The sequence below is a fragment of the Lepidochelys kempii genome, chromosome 28 (assembly GCF_965140265.1).
Source record: "Lepidochelys kempii isolate rLepKem1 chromosome 28, rLepKem1.hap2, whole genome shotgun sequence".
Taxonomy (NCBI): Eukaryota; Metazoa; Chordata; order Testudines; family Cheloniidae; genus Lepidochelys; species Lepidochelys kempii.
In genome coordinates, this window is record NC_133283.1 from 3,939,672 (window position 1) to 3,959,076 (window position 19,405).

Sequence of the window (19,405 nt, forward strand, 5' to 3'; positions counted from 1 at the left end):
CCTGGTCACGGGATGGTGGCATTTCCAGGGACCCTGGCAGCTCTAGCCAGCATCTTGGTGGCTATTTTCCTGCTCAGAGCCACTGGCTTCTTCTCATGCCTTGTCCTGGGGGCCCAGATGTTGCCTGAATGTGAAGGAGCCAAGATGTTGGTGACCTTTCCCTCACCAAGGTGCCTTTGCTCATCAGTCTCCTGAACTCCAACTGGATGTGGTTTTTGTTCTTCTGCACAGCATAGCCCATGGAGAACAGGGATCTGCAAATGTGCATTCATATTATACCTTTGCTTATTGATGAAAACATAAACTAGACACTTAGAGGATTGGAACTGATTTCAGCTGATGGACAGGTTAGCTAGGTTTTTATGCATTTACACAGGATAATGTTGTGTGTTTAAATTCATTCGAAATATCCTCATCCAATGGAACTCATGAACATACTGTACTGGAAATGAATAAGAAAATGTTTTTATTTAAGAAAAAGGCTTCTAAGGGGGTACTTGGATTTGAACCAAGGACCACTTGGACCACAGTTTAACATTCTGTCACTGCACTATACCCCCCATGATAATACTATCTTGCAGTCAGTGATCTTAAGGACCTTGAAGGACGGACCCTGCTTCAGAGACCTGTTCCATTACCAGACTATGGGTGGTTTTGAAAATGGGGTTTGACTAAACTTTATATATGCAGGTAAACACCACAGCGTGAATACCCACAGCCGTGGCTTCTCCCACTGACATAGCTACCACCTCTTGGGGAGGTGGATTAACTACACAGAGGGGACAGCTCTCTCCCAACAGCTTAGAGCAGAAGTCCAGACTGGCTCCATTTGGCACATTGAATGGTAAGACACCCCAGTGACTGCTTTAGTTCTGTAAGTGTGTCCATGGCTGAACAGCGAGAATTCCTGCCCATTTCCCTTCTGGCTGGAGCATGGTTAGTGTGTTTGTGGTTAATTGTTCATTCCCTGCCTTGACAATTCAGACAGTCCCTTTTCCCAACATGTTGGCAACACATCAGTGATTCCAGTGGCAGGTTTTCTCTGGGGCACTGAGATTTTTGGGGGAGTTGGTGGCTCCTTTCCTTCCCCACCCTGGAGTAAACTCAGATTTTTATTCCATCCTTGATGATTCATGGAACAACAACAGCAGCATGAAGAAAGAGGAGAGCGAATATCTCACTGTCAGGGATGAAGGTAGCCATGTCCCCTCTGTTTGACCATTGCCAGGGCAGGAGACAAGGTTTCAATGGAATTGAATGCCCAGGCTCAGACAAGAGAGTCAGAAGGATTTTGCCATCTGCGGCGAGGCAGACGGGTAGGGCCAGAGGCGCCCCAAGGACTAGAGCTGGTGCGGCAGCCTGGGTTGGGGGGAGGGAGGAGAAGGGGGCAGTGGGACTAAGTTAAATGTGAGCTCTGCTCTAGGCACTAGATGTCAGTTGCCTCTTGGAGCCAGGGATTGAACCCAGGCTCCCATTGGGGTAACGATATGGCTAGGTTTCCCCCAGACTTCACCTCTTTGATGAGCCTGCTTCCTCTGTCCAGGCAGGGGTCTCAGGTGACCTGCAAAGGACAGATTTTTGCACAGCAAACCAGCTGCAGCTCAGCAGAGACCCTATGGGTCTGATTCCCAATTGGTCCCTGCCCAGCATCCACAGCTGATGGCTTCCTTCCCCTGCAAGCCCCAGCTGCCAGACCCCAACCCCCCAGTCCTGTGGAGAGGACTTGGCAGGGAGGTGGTGGGATTGTGTCTGGGGCTTCTACCAGGAGCCCTGCCATCATGACAGGGAGCAATACTGCTCACATCTGCATTGAGTACCCCCACTGCAGATTGCCCCCAGAGCACCAAACTGTACCCCCAGCAGCTCCACCTGTACCCCTCAGCTCCCCCTTGCAGGCCCAGTGGCAGCAATTCTGTCACGTCCCAGACCAACTGCACTGGCCCCCAAAGTGTGGGGCCTGGAGGGGTCACCACCTGCATGCCTAGGAGCCCTTTTAAATCACCCAGGCCCCTGGGCAATTGCCTCCTTTGCCCCCGCATCCACAGGCCTTCCCAGTTCTACCCCCCCAGCTGCCCATCTCCCTCCCCCAACTGTATCACCCAGATTCTCCCCCCACAGTGTCTTATTTTTGGGAACCAGTCCCCTGACTTAACCGATTAGACCCCACTCCCCTCCCAGAGCCAGGCCAAAAACCAGGACTTAGACAGGAATGGGGATTGGCCTGATGCCCAACCGTGCCACTTCCCATTCCTCCTGTCTCCTGGCAGTGGGCACAAAATGGTGTGATGAAGTGGGACTGTTCTTAATGTTTCCTCTGAATACTGTAGGGGTGCCTCAGTTTCCCCTATGCATTTCGCAAGTCTCTAGGTGGTGGGATAAGGGAGTGTAATTATTGCAGAGCAAAGGGCCAGTGTACATAAATGGCCGACACTCTGTTTCCTGTCAACTGATGCCCTGGGCCCTTCCCCCCTGAAAGGTGAGAGTGAAAGGGTTGGAGAACAAAGGAATCCGGTGACCTCCTGGCCTGGAAAGGGACAAAGCCCAGAGGAGGAGGGGCTGGAGGAGGAGTCAGTGGGGGCTGGCTGGAGACGTGAAGTGCAGATGGGGTTGTCTGGCTCACTGCCCCCCAAAATGGACCCGGCTGAGGGGTCCTGTTCTCTGTACCTACAAGCTCTGTTCTAGACCGTGTTCATAGAATATCAGGGTTGGAAGGGACCTCAGGAGGTCATTTAGTCTAGCCCCCTGCTCAAAGCAGGACCAATCCCCAATTTTTGCCCCAGATCCCTAAATGGCCCTCTCAAGGATTGAGCTTACAATGCTGGGTTTAGCAGGCCAATGCTCAAACCACTGAGCTATCCCTCCCCCCGTCATCTAATAAACCTCTGTTTTACTGGTTGGGTAAGAGTCACATCTGACTGCGGAGTTGGGGGGCAGGACCCTGTCTTTCCCCAGGACCCCGCCTGGGCGGACTCGCTGTGGGAAGCACACGGAGGGTCAGAGGATGCTGAATGCTCCGAGGTCAGAGCCAGGAAGGGGGAAGCTGTATGATCTTCTTGCCCTGAAGACAGTCTGCTCACAGAGAGGAGACTTCCCCAGAGTCCTGACTGGCTTTGTAGGGAGCAGTTCCAGAGCATCACCCAGGGACTCCGTGACAAGTGGTTCCATTATCTTCCCCCCAACCCCCTGCCGAGGGCATGGAAGTTTGCAAAGAGGGCAGGCAGAGCTGGAAAGGCCCCAGGTTCCCTGGGGCAGTCTTTCACCCCCCCCACCCCCACCCATAGGAAACACCACTGGCTTTATGAAAGGGATTAGTGGAGATGAGAAAGACAATGCCAATCTAGGTGGCTTCCCTGAGTGACAGCTGGAGATAGAATCCAGGAGTTCTGGCTCTCAGCCCCCCCTGCTCTAACCACTAGACCTCACTCCTCTCTCAGAGCTGGGGGCAAACACCTTCACACCACTAAACAGTAACTGCTGGTCCAGTGGTTAGAGCAGGGGAGGGGGCGGGGTGAGCAATCTGGGATCCAGGACTCCTGGTTTTTGTCACTGCCAATCTATCGGGAGGGGGGCCTAACTTGGCATTGTCTCTCACCTCCCCTAATTGCTCTAAATCTGGAGCATGGTTCCCACATGCAGGGGTGGCTAAGGGGACACATGGTCCCCCAGAGGGCTTTCAAGGCCTGATCATCCCTGGGTACATTTCCACACTCCCTGCTCCCACTCAGATGGGGGAGGAGATGGGGCTGCCCTGTGCCTACTGCAAGGACATGAGAGGATCAGGAGGTACCTAGGGGCCACAATTGGGCATTGTGCCAGCCCATGCCCCAACTCACTCCTGGGTTCTATCCTGGCTCTGGGACTGCAGTGGGGTCTAGTGGTTAGAGCAGGGAGGTAGGGGACTTGGAGCCCTTTGGGGGATGGTTTCCCCTGTGCCTCAGTTTCCCCTGGGTAACCTGATGCTGATTACTGCCTCTCATGGGGTTATGGGAAAAGAAGGAAGTCTAGGGGCAGTGCGGGAGGCATCCTCTCATCTCCCACACCATGGTTCGTCCTGCTCCCTCTTGTGGCATGGTATCTAAGGCCTTGTCTACACTTGCAGATGTAGAGCACCGGGAGTTAAACCAGCCCTTGCAGACAGCAGGAGGGAAAGTGCTGCAGTGTGTTCACACTGCCAGCTGCATGCGCAGTGGCGTGACCACATTTGTGGCACTTGCAGCGGCATTCGGAGCAGTGCATTATGGGCATCTATTTCACAGAGCACCTCTTCCCATTCTGGTGCTGAGGCTTGTGGGGGGGGGGGGGTGTTGGATCATATTAAAGAAGTTCTGTATTAAAATCACAAATGAGTTTGATTCCCCAGAGTTTAAATTCCAGGGTATTACTAATTAAGAGGTCTCTTGGTTTTTGGTACTGTTTCTCTCCCTCTATGTGTGAAACTTGCAAGCTGCTAACTGTGTTAGTACATCCTAAGACAGAGTCTGTTCTCAAAGCAATTCACACAGAGAGAGACTCAAAGCAATACTCTGTAACAACAGAAACAGCACCCAAGAGACTCCCCACCCTTTTGTTGTATTCATCTCGCTTTGTTAACAATTGTGATTAAAACAGAGATAGAGGATGTATGTAGATGGATGCTTGGTGTGGATAATAACTGAATGATCAGGGAGGTGCCAGCCTAAGAATCCAGTGTCCATTGGCTGAAGAAGGCGTCAAGTAGAAATAACCAGAGGACCCCCGGAGGGCAGACTGGAATCCACCCAACAGCCTCAAGAATGGGAAAACCAAAGAACAAGATAACATCTAGCAGCACGGAGCTGTCAGGAATGTGACATCTGCTGACTGATTCAGCAAAAGCATGATGAAACAATTCCCATAGACTGGCATAGGAAGAAATTCCTATAAAAATGGACTCTAGAAAGTGAGAACTTTGCGGTCTGATTCTGCAAACCAACTTCCAGGAGCATCAGATGAGCATCTGACAAGGCCCTGCTCCCTCCTCATGTCCAGACCACCTGGCCAGTGGCTTGGCATGAGCAACTCTAAGGCTGATAACTATGATAACAACCTTGCAGAACCTGTGTGTGTGTGTGTGTGTGTGAATGAATGTGTGAATAAATATGAGATTGAATGGAATGTTATAGCTATAACTAACTGCTTACTATGATTCTTTCTGTATTCACAATAAACGTGGTATTTTGCCTTTCCCCCTTTAATAAGATCCTGCTGGTTTTTATTTTATTGGTATAACATTTTGGTGGAGAATTGCGAAAGGGGGAATATTGGTAAAGAACCTCAGTTATTGTAAATATTGGTGTGCACACCGCCAGCTCTAGTGAGCTAGGCATTTCTATTAGGTTAACCAGACCTGCTGGACTCCGGGAAGGTAGCAGGGGACCTGCTGGCCTCCGAGAAGGTAGCAGGGAAGAACAGGTTAACCGGACCTGCTGGCCTCCGGGAAGGTAGCCCTTAATGCCATGGCTCATGAAACCATACACAGAGAGCCTTGACAGCAGGAAGGAGTGGTTCAACAACAGGCTGAGCTAGTGCAGAATGACTGTAGAGTGTGCTTCTGGCCATTTAAAGGCCCACTAGGTGCTGTCTGTATGGGAAACTGGACCTGGCTGATGACAACATCCCTACAGTTATAGCCATGTGCTGTACTCTCCATAACATTTGTGAAGGGAAGGGTGAGAACTTCACTCAGGCATGGACCGCCTGGAGGCTGAAATTGAACAGCCAGAGACCAGGGCTATTAGACGGGCCCAGTGCGGGGCCATAAGGATTAGGGATGCCTTGAGGGAACAATTCGATGCTGAAAGCCACCGGTAATGTGTGGTGCCCTGCACGGGAGTGAAGAACGCTGGTTCCAGTGCTAGCAGGCATCTGTGTTTGCTATGTATGATGCACTGACTTGCAGCGCCTGTAGCTTTCCTGGGCTGTGCTATCATTTACTTAATGCAATAAAGAATGTTTCCAAAACCAAAAACATTCATTTATTGGGAAAAAAACACAACTCCTGGAGAAATACACATCTGTGCTGTGTGGGAGGAAGGAAGGGGGCAGGGTGGGGAATAGAACAATCACAGATTTGCATATGTCCTGTTATCATAGTCAGCCTTCCTGTCTGGAGTGTCATGCCATGAGTGCTGCACTTCAGGCTGGCTAAAATGCCTGGTGATGGAGCTTGAGTGCAGTGGCTAAGGGTCGTAGTTTGCAGGGCTGGGCGGTGAAGGTAAAGGTGTTGGAGGTGGCTGGTGGTGATAAGAAACCAGATGTTGGAGAAAATGGGTTGGCGGTGATATGGGGGTGCAAGGGAAATAGTTTTGGGACACGGGTTGCGGGGGGGGAGGGGGAGTAGTGCTCTGCCTGCCTTGCTACGAGCACCTGCTTTGAGTCTGCTTGGCGCTCCGTAATGCTTATGAGCCGCTCCATGCTTTGGTGCTGGCGCGGGGGTGCCGGTGTAGTGTAGTAAAGTGCTCTCCATAGCGGTGTCCTGAGCATGCTCAATACATCTGCTGAAGCCACTTCATAGAATCATAGAATATCAGGGTTGGAAGGGACCCCAGAAGGTCATCTAGTCCAACCCCCTGCTCAAATCAGGGTTGGAAGGGACCCCAGAAGGTCATCTAGTCCAACCCCCTGCTCAAAGCACTTCCCTTCACCCTGCCCTTATTAGCCGTAGGATTCTGCGGACTGCTTTTGACAGGGGTTAAAAAGTGGCAAAGGGAGCGAATCGGAGCAGGGGGTGGAAATTGACTGGTCGGGGGGGGTCAAGCTTCTGGAGGCAGCATTAGGAGAGGGGCTAAAGGGTAAAACCAGGAATGAAGCGGGGAGGAGGCAGAGTTCAGACCAGGAGTGAGGTGCTGGCAGAGGGTGACAGAGGGCAAAACCCAGCACAGGCAGGGGCACAGGGGGTAGCAGTTACCCCAGTGGGACTGAGACACCGGTGCTTTGCAAAATAGTTTGTTGGGGGGGGAGGGGAGAGGCTTTTTTATTTGAGTAAAGTAGCTTTTTTGTATGGTCACACAAACGGAACATGCTCAATAACATCTGCTGAAGCCACTGCCCTTCACCCTGCCCTTATTAGCCGTAAAATTCGGCTCACTGCTAATTACAGGGGTTTTAAAAGAGGTAAAGGGGGCAAATCAGAGCAGGGGGGTGCCCAGGGTCAGAGCAGGGGGCGGAAATTGACTGGTCAGGGGGGTCAAGCAGCTGGAGGCAGGATTAGGAGAGGAGCTAAAGGCAAAATCAGGGCTGCTGGGGAGGAGCAGGAGAGAAGCTTGGGATGAGGCGCTGACAGAGGGCAAAACCTGGCACAGGGCAGGGGTACAGTGGGTAACAGTTACCCCAGTGGGACTGAGACCCCAGGGTTTCAAAAATGGTGGGGGAGAAAGGGGCTTTTTTAATTTCCCCTCTCACAGACAGCACCTCTCAGCATCTGCCTCCCAGGGCTGGGTTCTTAAAGGCACAGGCATCCCAATGCCTAGTCAATGCAACTCCTCTTTGTCTGATCTAAACTACTGAGCCCTGGTCTACACTATGAGTTTAGGACGGATTTAGGACCATTAGATTGATTTAGCCTTACACCCGTCCACACTCCGAAGCTATTTTTTCTGACTTTAAGGGCTCTTAAAATCAGTTCTGTACTCCACCCCGATGAGTGGATTAGCGCTGAAATTGACCTTGCTGGGTCCAATTTAGGGTAGTGTGGATGCAATTCAACGGTGTTAGCCTCTGGGAGCTATCCCAGAGTGCTCCATTGTAACCGCTCTGGACAGCACTCTCAACTCAGATGCACTGGCCAGGTAGACAGGAAAAGCCCCACGAACTTTTGAATTTCATTTCCTGTTTGGCCAGCGTGGCGAGCTGATCAGCACAGGTGACCATGCACTCCCATAATCATAAAAGAGCTCCAGCATGGACCGAACAGGAGGTACTGGAGCTGATCGCTGTATGGGGAGACGAATCCGTGCTATCAGAACTCCATTCGAAAAGACGAAATGCCAAGATATTTGAAAAAAATCTCCAAGGGCATGTAGGACAGAGGCTATAACAGGGACCCGCAGCAGTGCCACATGAAACTTACGGAGCTCAGGCAAGCCCACCAAAGAACCAGAGAGGCAAACGGCCACTCCGGATCAGAGCCCCAGATATGCCGCTTCTATGATGAGCTGCATGCCATCCCAGGGGGTGCCCCTACAACTACCCCAGCCCTGTGTGTGGACTCCATTAATGGATTCTCACGCAACAGGGATGCAGATTTTGGGGACGAGGAAGATGAGGAGGAGGAGGTTGACACACAGCAAGCAAGCAGATAAACTGTTTCCCCTAACAGCCAGGACCTGTTTTTCACCCTGGATCTAGTACCTTTCCAACCCACCGAAGGTGGGCTCCTGAACATAGAAGGCGGAGAAGGAACCTCTGGTGAGTGTACCTTTGTAAATATAATACACAGTTTAAAAGCAAGTGTGTTTAATGATTAATTTTCCTCGAAGACTTGGGATGCATTTGTGGCCAGTACAGCTACTGGAAAAGTCTGTTAATGTGTCTGGGGATGGGGCGGAAATCCTCTAGGGACATCTCAATGAAGCTCTCCTGGATGTATTCCCAAAGCCTTTGCAAAAGGTTTCTAGGCAGAGCAACCTTATTCCGTGCTCCCTGGTAGGACACTTTACCACGGCAGGCCAGCAGCACGTAGTCTGGAATCATTCCATAACAAAGCATGGCAGTGTATGGTCCCGGTGTTTGCTGGCATTCAAGCAACATCCGTTCTTTATCCCTCTGTGTTATCCTCAGGAGAGTATTCAGGGTCACCTGGTTGAAATAGGGGAATTTTATTAAGGGGACATTCAGAGGTGGCTGTTCCTGCTGGGCTGTTTGCCTCTGGTTGAACAGAAACCATCCCCGCAGTGCGGGGAGTGGTGAAGCGATCATCCCAGAGAGTTCTGTGTGTGGGGTTTGGGGGTGGGGGGGTGGTTAGTTCGGTTTGTGCTGCACGTTAACCCGAAAACCGCAGCCCCTCCTTTTAAAGGGCCAACCCAATGGGTGCTTGGTATGTGAAATGAGGGTGCTGCTGTTTGAAACCATTCCCACATGTTAGGAAGGTTAAAGAAGCCAAAAGACTGTGGCTTACCATGGCTGCCTGCAAGCCGAATTCTGTTGCCCGCCGGCACCTGCGCGTGTGATCTCTCACACCATACCAATAGAAGGTCCTCGATATAAGAGGCAAAATGCGACCTTGTAAAGAAAGCACACGTGCTATGTAATGTTAACAGCTTGGTTCACCATGAAAGAGTCTACCAGTTGTTCTCTAAAATGTCTCTTTTTAAAGACTAATCTCCCTTTTTTCCCTCCTGCAGCTGCAAATGTTTCATTGCTCCACGTATCATCTCCGTTCCAGAGACTATCTAAGATTAGAAGCCGAAAAAAATGCACTCACGCTGAAATGCTCTCTGAACTCATGCAGTCCTCCCACACTGAAAGAGCCCAGCACAATGCGTGGAGGGAGACAATGTCAGAGTCCAGGAAAGCACAAAATGAACGCGAGGACAGGAGGGACGAGCGAGAGGAGAGGAGGCAGGATGCAATGCTGAGGCTCCTGGAGGATCAAACTGATGTTCCGGCATATGGTTGAGGTGCAGGAAAGGCAACAGGAGCACAGACCGCCGCTGCAGCCACTGTGTAACTGCCCGCCCTCCTCCCCAAGTACCATAGCCTCCTCACCCAGAAGCCCAAGAACGTGGGGGGAGCCCTCTGGGCACCCAACCACTCCACCTCAGAGGACTGCCCAAGCAACCGAAAGCTGGCATTCAACAAGGTTTGAAGTGCAGTGTGACCTTGTCCTTCCATCCTCCCCTCCTCCACCACCGCACCCAGTGCTTCCCTCTTCCCCCACCCCCCCCAGGCTACCTTGGCAGTTATCCCCCCAGTTGTGTGACGAATTAATAAAGAATGCATGAATTTGAAACAACAATGACTTTATTGGCTCTGCAAGCGGTGATCAAAGGGGGAGGGGAGGGCGGTTGGCGTATAGGAAAGTAGAGTGAAGCAAGGGGGCAGGTTTTCACCAAGGAGAAACAAACAGAACTGTCATACCGGAGCCTGGCCAGTCATGAAACTGGTTTTCAAAGCTTCTCTGATGCGCAGCACACCCTGCTGTGCTCTTCTAACAGCCCTGGTGTCTGGCTGCGTGTAATCAGGGGCCAGGCGATTTGCCTCAACCTCCCACCCCGCCATAAACGTCTCCCCCTTACTCTCACAGACATTGTGGAGCGCACAGCAAGCAGTAATAATGATGGGAATACTGGTTTCGCTGAGGTCTGAGTCAGTAAACTGCCCTAGATGCTTTTAAACATCCAAATGCACATTCTTCCACCATTCTGCACTTGCTTAGCCGATAGTTGAACCGCTCCTGACTACTGTCCAGGGTGCCTGTGTACGGCTTCATGAGCCATGGCAATAAGGGGTAGGCTGGATCCCCAAGGATAACTATAGGCATTTCAACATCCCCAACAGTTATTTTCTGGTCTGGGAAGTAAGTTCCTTCAAACTACTCAAACAGACCAGAGTTCCTGAAGATGTGAGCATCATGCACCTTTCCCGGCCATCCCACGTTGATGTTGGTGAAACGTCCCTTGTGATCCACCAGTGCTTGCAGCACCATTGAAAAGTACCCCTTTTGGTTTATGTACTGGCTGCCAAGGTGGTCCGCTCCCAAGACAAGGATATGCGTTCCATCTATTGCCCCACCAGTTAGGGAATCCCATCGCAGCAAAGCCATCCACTATGACCTGCACATTTCCCAGAGTCACTACCCTTGATAGCAGCAGCTCAGTGATCCCGTTGGCTATTTGGATTACAGCAGCCCCCACAGTAGATTTGCCCACTCCAAATTGATTCCCAACTGACCAGTAGCTGTCTGGCGTTGCAAGCTTAGAATCATAGAATCATAGAATATCAGGGTTGGAAGGGACCCCAGAAGGTCATCTAGTCCAACCCCCTGCTCGAAGCAGGACCAATTCCCAGTTAAATCATCCCAGCCAGGGCTTTGTCAAGCCTGACCTTAAAAACCTCTAAGGAAGGAGATTCTACCATCTCCCTAGGGAACGCATTCCAGTGTTTCACCACCCTCTTAGTGAAGAAGTTTTTCCTAATATCCAATCTAAACCTCCCCCACTGCAACTTGAGACCATTACTCCTCGTTCTGTCATCTGCTACCATTGAGAACAGTCTAGAGCCATCCTCTTTGGAACCCCCTTTCAGGTAGTTGAAAGCAGCTATCAAATCCCCCCTCATTCTTCTCTTCTGCAGGCTAAACAATCCCAGCTCCCTCAGCCTCTCCTCATAACTCATGTGTTCCAGTCCCCTAATCATTTTTGTTGCCCTTCGCTGGACTCTCTCCAATTTATCCACATCCTTCTTGTAGTGTGGGGCCCAAAACTGGACACAGTACTCCAGATGAGGCCTCACCAATGTCGAATAGAGGGGAACGATCACGTCCCTCGATCTGCTCGCTATGCCCCTACTTATACATCCCAAAATGCCATTGGCCTTCTTGGCAACAAGGGCACACTGCTGACTCATATCCAGCTTCTCGTCCACTGTCACCCCTAGGTCCTTTTCCGCAGAACTGCTGCCTAGCCATTCGGTCCCTAGTCTGTAGCTGTGCATTGGGTTCTTCCGTCCTAAGTGCAGGACCCTGCACTTATCCTTATTGAACCTCATCAGGAACCTTCCACAGGGCTAACACCACTCGCTTGTGAACTGTGAGGGCTGCTCTCATCTTGGTATTCTGGTGCTTCAGGGCAGGGGAAAGCAAGTCACAAAGTTCCATAAAAGTGCCCTTACGCGTGCGAAAGTTTCGCAGCCATTGTGAATTGTCCCAGATGTGCAACACTATGCGGTCCCACCAGTCTGTGCTTGTTTCCCAGGCCCAGAATCGGTGTTCCATGGCATGAGCCTGCCCCATTGCCACCAGGATGGCCAAATTTTTGCGTCCCGTACTATGAGAAGTCTGTGTCCATGTCCTCATCACTCTTCTCATCGTGCTGCCATCGCCTACTCGCCTGCTCTTGCAGGTTCTGGTTCTGGTTCTGCATATACTGCTGGATAATGCGCGTGGTGTTTAGAGCGGTCACAACTGCCGCAGTGATCTGAGCAGGCTCCATGCTTGCCATGATATGGCATGAGCAGGAGAGCAGAGTGGCAGTGGAAGCGGCGGGTGGATGACGATGCTGACAGCAATATGGCACCCGCACGGAAAAAGGCGCGAAATGATTGTCAGCCATTGCTTTCACAGAGGGAGGAGCAGGGGGTAGGCTGGCAGCAGATGGTGCAGTACGACGGCTAGCCATCATTATCTCCTGGGTGCTAGCCAGCAGACAGTGCAGCACTAGTGCTAGCTGTCATCGTCTCCTGGGTGCTTGCGGTGCTGCTGGCTGGGAGAGCAGCCTGAGGCAGAATGGCCTCCTCAAGGATTGAACTCACAACCCGGGGTTTAGCAGGCCAATGGTCAAACCGCTGAGCTATCCCTCTGCAAATAGTCCAGGCAGCACTGAATCTCCATTAGACAAAACTTAAAGAAGAGAATGACCTGTAGGAATGTTATCAGGAGGGCCAAATCGCACCTGGAGCTGCAGCTAGCCAGAGATGTCAAGAGTAACAAGAAGGGTTTCTTCAGGTATGTTGGCAACAAGAAGAAAGCCAAGGAATGTGTGGGCCCCTTACTGAATGAGGGAGGCAACCTAGTGACAGAGGATGTGGAAAAACCTAATGTACTCAATGCTTTTTTTGCCTCTGTCTTCACTAACAAGGTCAGCTCCCAGACTGCTGCGCTGGGCATCACAAAATGCGGAAGAGATGGCCAGCCCTCTGTGGAGATAGAGGCGGTTAGGGACTATTTAGAAAAGCTGGACGTGCACAAGTCCATGGGGCCGGATGAGTTGCATCCGAGAGTGCTGAAGGAATTGGCGGCTGTGATTGCAGAGCCACTGGCCATTATCTTTGAAAACTCGTGGCGAACCGGGGAAGTCCCGGATGACTGGAAAAAGGCTAATGTAGTGCCAATCTTTAAAAAAGGGAAGAAGGAAGATCCTGGAACTACAGGCCAGTCAGCCTCACCTCAGTCCCTGGAAAAATCATGGAGCAGGTCCTCAAAGAATCAATCCTGAAGCACTTGCATGAGAGGAAAGTGATCAGGAACAGCCAGCATGGATTCACCAAGGGAAGGTCATGCCTGACTAATCTAATCGCCTTTTATGATGAGATTACTGGTTCTGTGGATGAAGGGAAAGCAGTGGATGTATTGTTTCTTGACTTTAGCAAAGCTTTTGACACGGTCTCCCATAGTATTCTTGTCAGCAAGTTAAGGAAGTATGGGCTGGATGAATGCACTATAAGGTGGGTAGAAAGCTGGCTAGATTGTCGGGCTCAACGGGTAGTGATCAATGGCTCCATGTCTAGTTGGCAGCCGGTATCAAGTGGAGTGCCCCAAGGGTCGGTCCTGGGGCCGGTTTTATTCAATATCTTCATAAATGATCTGGAGGATGGTGTGGATTGCACTCTCAGCAAATTTGCGGATGATACTAAACTGGGAGGAGTGGTAGATACGCTGGAGGGGAGGGATAGGATACAGAAGGACCTAGACCAATTGGAAGATTGGGCCAAAAGGAATCTGATGAGGTTCAATAAGGATAAGTGCAGGGTCCTGCACTTAGGACGGAAGAACCCAATGCACAGCTACAGACTAGGGACCGAATGGCTAGGCAGCAGTTCTGCGGAAAAGGACCTAGGGGTGACAGTGGACGAGAAGCTGGATATGAGTCAGCAGTGTGCCCTTGTTGCCAAGAAGGCCAATGGCATTTTGGGATGTATAAGTAGGGGCATAGCGAGCAGATCGAGGGACGTGATCGTTCCCCTCTATTCGACATTGGTGAGGCCTCATCTGGAGTACTGTGTCCAGTTTTGGGCCCCACACTTCAAGAAGGATGTGGATAAATTGGAGAGAGTCCAGTGAAGGGCAACAAAAATGATTAGGGGACTGGAACACATGAGTTATGAGGAGAGGCTGAGGGAGCTGGGATTGTTTAGCCTGCAGAAGAGAAGAATGAGGGGGGATTTGATAGCTGCTTTCAACTACCTGAAAGGGGGTTCCAAAGAGGATGGCTCTAGACTGTTCTCCATGGTAGCAGATGACAGAACGAGGAGTAATGGTCTCAAGTTGCAGTGGGGGAGGTTTAGATTGGATATTAGGAAAAACTTTTTCACTAAGAGGGTGGTGAAACACTGGAATGCGTTACCTAGGGAGGTGGTAGAATCTCCTTCCTTAGAGGTTTTTAAGGTCAGGCTTGACAAAGCCCTGGCTGGGATGATTTAACTGGGAATTGGTCCTGCTTCAAGCAGGGGGTTGGACTAGATGACCTTTTGGGGTCCCTTCCAACCCTGATATTCTATGATTCTATGACCTGAGTCACTCCCATTTATGTCCAGGCGCTCCTGACAAACCTCACCAAGATCTGCCAGGAGCACCCCAATCAACCTCACGGAGGCCGGCCAAGAGCAGCCAGGAGACGATGAGGACAGATACCAGTCATACTGCACCGTCTGCTGCCACAAGACAATGAGCTGCTGCTGTGTAGCAATGCAGTCCCACGTCTGCCAGCACCCAGGAGACGTACGGTGACGGTGAGCTGAGTGGGCTCCATGCTTGCCGTGGTACGGCGTCTGCACGGGTAACCCAGGAAAAAAGGCGTGAAACGATTATCTGACGTTGCTTTCACGGGGGGTGGGAGGGCTGATGACATGTACCGAGAACCACCCGCGACAATGTTTTTTGCCCCATCAGGCATTGGGATCTCAACCCAGAATTCCAATGGGCGGCGGAGACTGCGGGAACTGTGGGATAGCTACCCACAGTTCAATGCTCCAGAAGTTGACACTAGCCTCAGTACTGTGGACGCACTCCACCGACTTAATCGTCTTATGGGGGGGGGGGACACAATCGACTGTATAAAAATCGCTTTCTAAAAAATCGACTTTTATAAATTCGACCTAATTTTGTACTGTAGACTAGATGACCTCCTGAGGTCCCTTCCAACCCTGATATTCTCTGATTAGATTCCAGGGCCTTGTACCATCCAGAAACATATGCAGCAGCGAGAGGTCCTACTTTGTAAAAAAGGACATCTCATGTAGCTAATTCAAGCAGTCTCACATGTAAAACCAAACTGATAGCTTTCTTTAACAGTGGAACAAGCCTTGTGGATGGGGGGAAGTGGTTGGCATGGTCTGTCTTGCCTTTAGTAAGGCTTTTGATACTGTGTCCCATGACCTTCTCATAAACAAACTACGGAAATGCAACGTAGATGGAGCTAAAATAAGATGGGTGCAAAACTAGTCTGAAAACAGTTCCAACAGCAGTTCTCAGTGATTCACAGGCTGAAAGGGCTGAGTCAAGCTGAAAGGGCATAACGAGTGGGGTTCTCCAGGGATCAGTTCTGGCTAAGTTTCTATTCAAAATCTTCATCCGTGATTCAGATAATAGCATAGAGCAGTGGTCCCCAACCTTTCTGTGGGAACAGCACATTCCTATTCCCAACAGACTGTGGCGAGCGCCAAACACCCCGCCGCCAAAATGGCGCTGAGAAGTGGCAGCGGAAAGAAGCCTCGCTGCCGAAATACCGCCGAGAAACAGCGACACCTGGGGGTGGCATATCGGCGGGTGGTTCTCAGGTGGCCGCACTCGGCGACGGCATTTCGGCGGCGCGGTGCCCATAGGGCACCGCGTTCGGGACCCCGGCACAGGGAGTACCGTTGCCGCCACAGGGTGCCCGAGGCAAGCAACCGCTGGGTTTGCTGCCCGGTGTGCGCTGCGCCCATGATCACAACGGGGCGGAGAAGCAGGGAGATTTATTTGGTGCTCCAAATAGGGCGCAGGGAGACTGGGCTGGCTCAAACCCTGCCGCCCCGCACGCAGGTTCCAGTATACCTTTGCCTACCTCACTACACACGCTTACGCAACCAATGCCCCGTTGCCCCGCACAAAAAGGGAAGAAGGAAGATCCTGGGAACTACAGGCCAGTCAGCCTCACCTCAGTCCCTGGAAAAATCATGGAGCAGGTCCTCAAAGAATCAATCCTGAAGCACTTGCATGAGAGGAAAGTGGTCAGGAACAGCCAGCATGGATTCACCAAGGGAAGGTCATGCCTGACTAATCTAATCGCCTTTTATGATGAGATTACTGGTTCTGTGGATGAAGGGAAAGCAGTGGATGTATTGTTTCTTGACTTTAGCAAAGCTTTTGACACGGTCTCCCATAGTATTCTTGTCAGCAAGTTAAGGAAGTATGGGCTGGATGAATGCACTATAAGGTGGGTAGAAAGCTGGCTAAATTGTCGGGCTCAACGGGTAGTGATCAATGGCTCCATGTCTAGTTGGCAGCCGGTATCAAGTGGAGTGCCCCAAGGGTCGGTCCTGGGGCCGGTTTTATTCAATATCTTCATAAATGATCTGGAGGATGGTGTGGATTGCACTCTGAGCAAATTTGCGGATGATACTAAACTGGGAGGAGTGGTAGATACGCTGGAGGGGAGGGATAGGATACAGAAGGACCTAGACGAATTGGAAGATTGGGCCAAAAGGAATCTGATGAGGTTCAATAAGGATAAGTGCAGGGTCCTGCACTTAGGACGGAAGAACCCAATGCACAGCTACAGACTAGGGACCGAATGGCTAGGCAGCAGTTCTGCAGAAAAGGACCTAGGGGTGACAGTGGACGAGAAGCTGGATATGAGTCAGCAGTGTGCCCTTGTTGCCAAGAAGGCCAATGGCATTTTGGGATGTATAAGTAGGGGCATAGCGAGCAGATCGAGGGACGTGATCGTTCCCCTCTATTTGACATTGGTGAGGCCTCATCTGGAGTACTGTGTGCAGTTTTGGGCCCCACACTTCAAGAAGGATGTGGATAAATTGGAGAGAGTCCAGCGAAGGGCAACAAAAATGATTAGGGGTCTGGAACACATGAGTTATGAGGAGAGGCTGAGGGAGCTGGGATTGTTTAGCCTGCAGAAGAGAAGAATGAGGGGGGATTTGATAGCTGCTTTCAACTACCTGAAAGGTGGATCCAAAGAGGATGGCTCTAGACTGTTCTCAATGGTAGCAGATGACAGAACGAGGAGTAATGGTCTCAAGTTGCAGTGGGAGAGGTTTAGATTGGATATTAGGAAAAACTTTTTCACTAAGAGGGTGGTGAAACACTGGAATGCGTTCCCTAGGGAGGTGGTAGAATCTCCTTCCTTAGAGGTTTTTAAGGTCAGGCTTGACAAAGCCCTGGCTGGGATGATTTAACTGGGAATTGGTCCTGCTTCGAGCAGGGGGTTGGACTAGATGACCTTCTGGGGTCCCTTCCAACCCTGATATTCTATGATTCTATGAAATACCGCAGCCAATCAGCTAAAGCAGCCAGTTGGGGTTTTCCTCAGCAGCATTATCCGGGCCTTATTTGGCCCCATCGCTTACCGGCTTTTGCTAAACATTTCCGCCTCACCTATCTGCTTCCCAGGCCGAAGCTGGCCTTGGCTGGCGAGCCGAGCGCGGAGCCGCCTGCCCCCGCGCGCTGGCTCCCTCGGCGTCGCGCCGGGTCCAAGGAGCAAAGGGGCCTCGGTCTACTGGGGCCCAGGGCAGGAGGGCTTCCTCGGCGCTTGGCGGGCTTCCACCCCCGCGAGTCACCTAGGGCAGCGCCCAGCGCCCCCGACGGGGCAAGGGCGGCCCCGGGCGGGGGCCCGCGGGAAGGGTGCGACGCTGCCGCCCAAGCCCCGGGCGGGCGGCCGCCCCGCTCCCCGCCGGGTTAGGCCTCCCGCGGCGCCTTGGGCCCGGTCGCCGGGAAGAGGCGGGCAAACTGGCGGTAACGGCCACCGGCAGCACGTTCCCGGGGGGGGGGGGGAGCCACAGCGGCCCCGCCCCCGGGTCTCGCTCCGGTACCTGGAGGCTGCAGCTCCCCGGGCCAGGCGGGGGGAGGGGGGGGGGGTGAATGAAGGTCTCCCCGGCACAGACCCTTCGGCCCCACCTCTGCGCATGCCCCACTCGCCCCCTGCGCATGCCCAGAGCCGGGAGACACAAAACCCTCCTCCGCGTCCCGGAGAGGCTCCGACGGCCCCGCGCGAGCCGTAGCGCCCCCCTCGCGCCTTCGCAGCCCGGCTCGTCCCCGGGCCCCCCCCCTCCGAACGTCACTTCCGCTCCCAGGAGGGTCAGGAACTTCCTCTCCCAGCCTGCCCCGGGGGGCCTTACCGGCACAGGTAAGGGAGGGTTTCCAGCAGCTGTTATTGCGCATGCTCGGTGCGAGCCCTAGTGGGGTTTGCAGCCGGGCCCAGAGCGGGGGGGGAGCACCTTGGGGGGGGCCGGGAGAACAAAGCCCAGAGCCCGGGGGCGGGGCAGCTCCTGGGGGCGGGGCTCGGGCCTGGGCCAGACGCTGCTGCTGCCTCCGTGGGACCCGGGAGCCCGGGCTGGGCAGCGGCTGCTCCCCCCCGCGGGGTCTGTGCTGGGGGGGCCCGTCATTAACCCCTCCGTGCCCGGCCGGGGGGGGGGTTTCTCCAGCCGGGACCAGCCCCCCGGGCTCTGCCCGCCCCCGCCCGCAGCCGGAGCCCCCCGGTGAGTGAGAGACCCCCGGGGGGGGGGGAAGCGACTCTCTGCCCCCGGGAACCGGGGAGAAGCCTCGGGGCTGCCTCAGCCCCGGCGGAGCCGCCGCCAGGATCTGCCCCCGGCCCCGCTGGGATGGGGGGGCAGAGACTGGGGCCCGGCGGGGGGGTCTCGGGGGGGATCGGGCGGGGGGGGCAGAAGCCGGAGTAGCCGGGGGGGGGGGTTGAATTCCCGGGGGGGGGGAAGTGGGGGGGGGGGAAGGGGGGGAGTTAATTGGATCCTGTCCCTGTTTGTGCCACTCGCCTCTCAGCCCCGATACAAATTCCCTCCAGCTCGTCCCCTTTTCTCTCTCAGCATCTCACACGTGGCTGCAAACTCCGGGGCGATTCCCCCCCTTTCCCCTCAAATGATCCGCTCTCTCGTCTCTCCTCATCCCCCCCGGTCTCTCCCTAATTCTCAAATGTCCGTTTAAAATCTCCTCCCATTTGGGGGGGGGGGTTCCCACCCATTTTATCTGCAGTGATTTGTCCTTGTTTAGGTGGGAAATTGTTGCCTGGAGTCATTCCCCAAAACATGGCTGCCCCTGGAGTGGGGATGGGCAGGGAAGGGAGGAGCACGTGTCCCCCATGGGGACTGCCCCAGACCCCGGTTTCCCAATCCCAGTTGCTGCCCCCTAACTGCCAACACAGTTGCCCCCCAGTTGCCAGTCACCTGCCCATCCCCCACTACTGGCCCCTCACCTCACCCAGGGGGCCCTCCAGCTCCCCCTCCTTTG

At 53.0% G+C, this 19,405-nt stretch overlaps 1 protein-coding gene and 1 long non-coding RNA gene across 5 annotated transcripts in view; one reads left to right on the plus strand and one right to left on the minus strand.

The window, feature by feature from the left end:
* Positions 1-8,455: 8,455 nt before the first annotated feature.
* Positions 8,456-18,210, minus strand: LOC140904269 (uncharacterized). 3 transcript variants are annotated; one of them, XR_012156476.1, is made up of 3 exons: positions 17,977-18,210; positions 9,134-9,237; positions 8,456-8,814 (listed from the first exon to the last, which is right to left on the minus strand). It is a non-coding gene; the product is annotated as an uncharacterized lncRNA (long non-coding RNA). The 3 variants fall into 3 exon arrangements; XR_012156475.1 differs by lacking the exon at positions 17,977-18,210 and adding an exon at positions 17,543-17,968; XR_012156474.1 differs by lacking the exon at positions 17,977-18,210 and adding an exon at positions 17,515-17,968.
* The window catches only part of LOC140904199 (uncharacterized), a 302,914-nt gene continuing 301,585 nt past the window's right edge, over positions 18,077-19,405 (plus strand). For both annotated transcript variants that reach the window (XM_073326560.1, XM_073326561.1), the window contains exon 1: positions 18,077-18,290. In XM_073326560.1, coding sequence (XP_073182661.1) covers positions 18,092-18,290 — 199 coding nt within the window. In that variant the 5' untranslated portion in view covers positions 18,077-18,091. The remainder of the gene's footprint in view (positions 18,291-19,405) is intronic.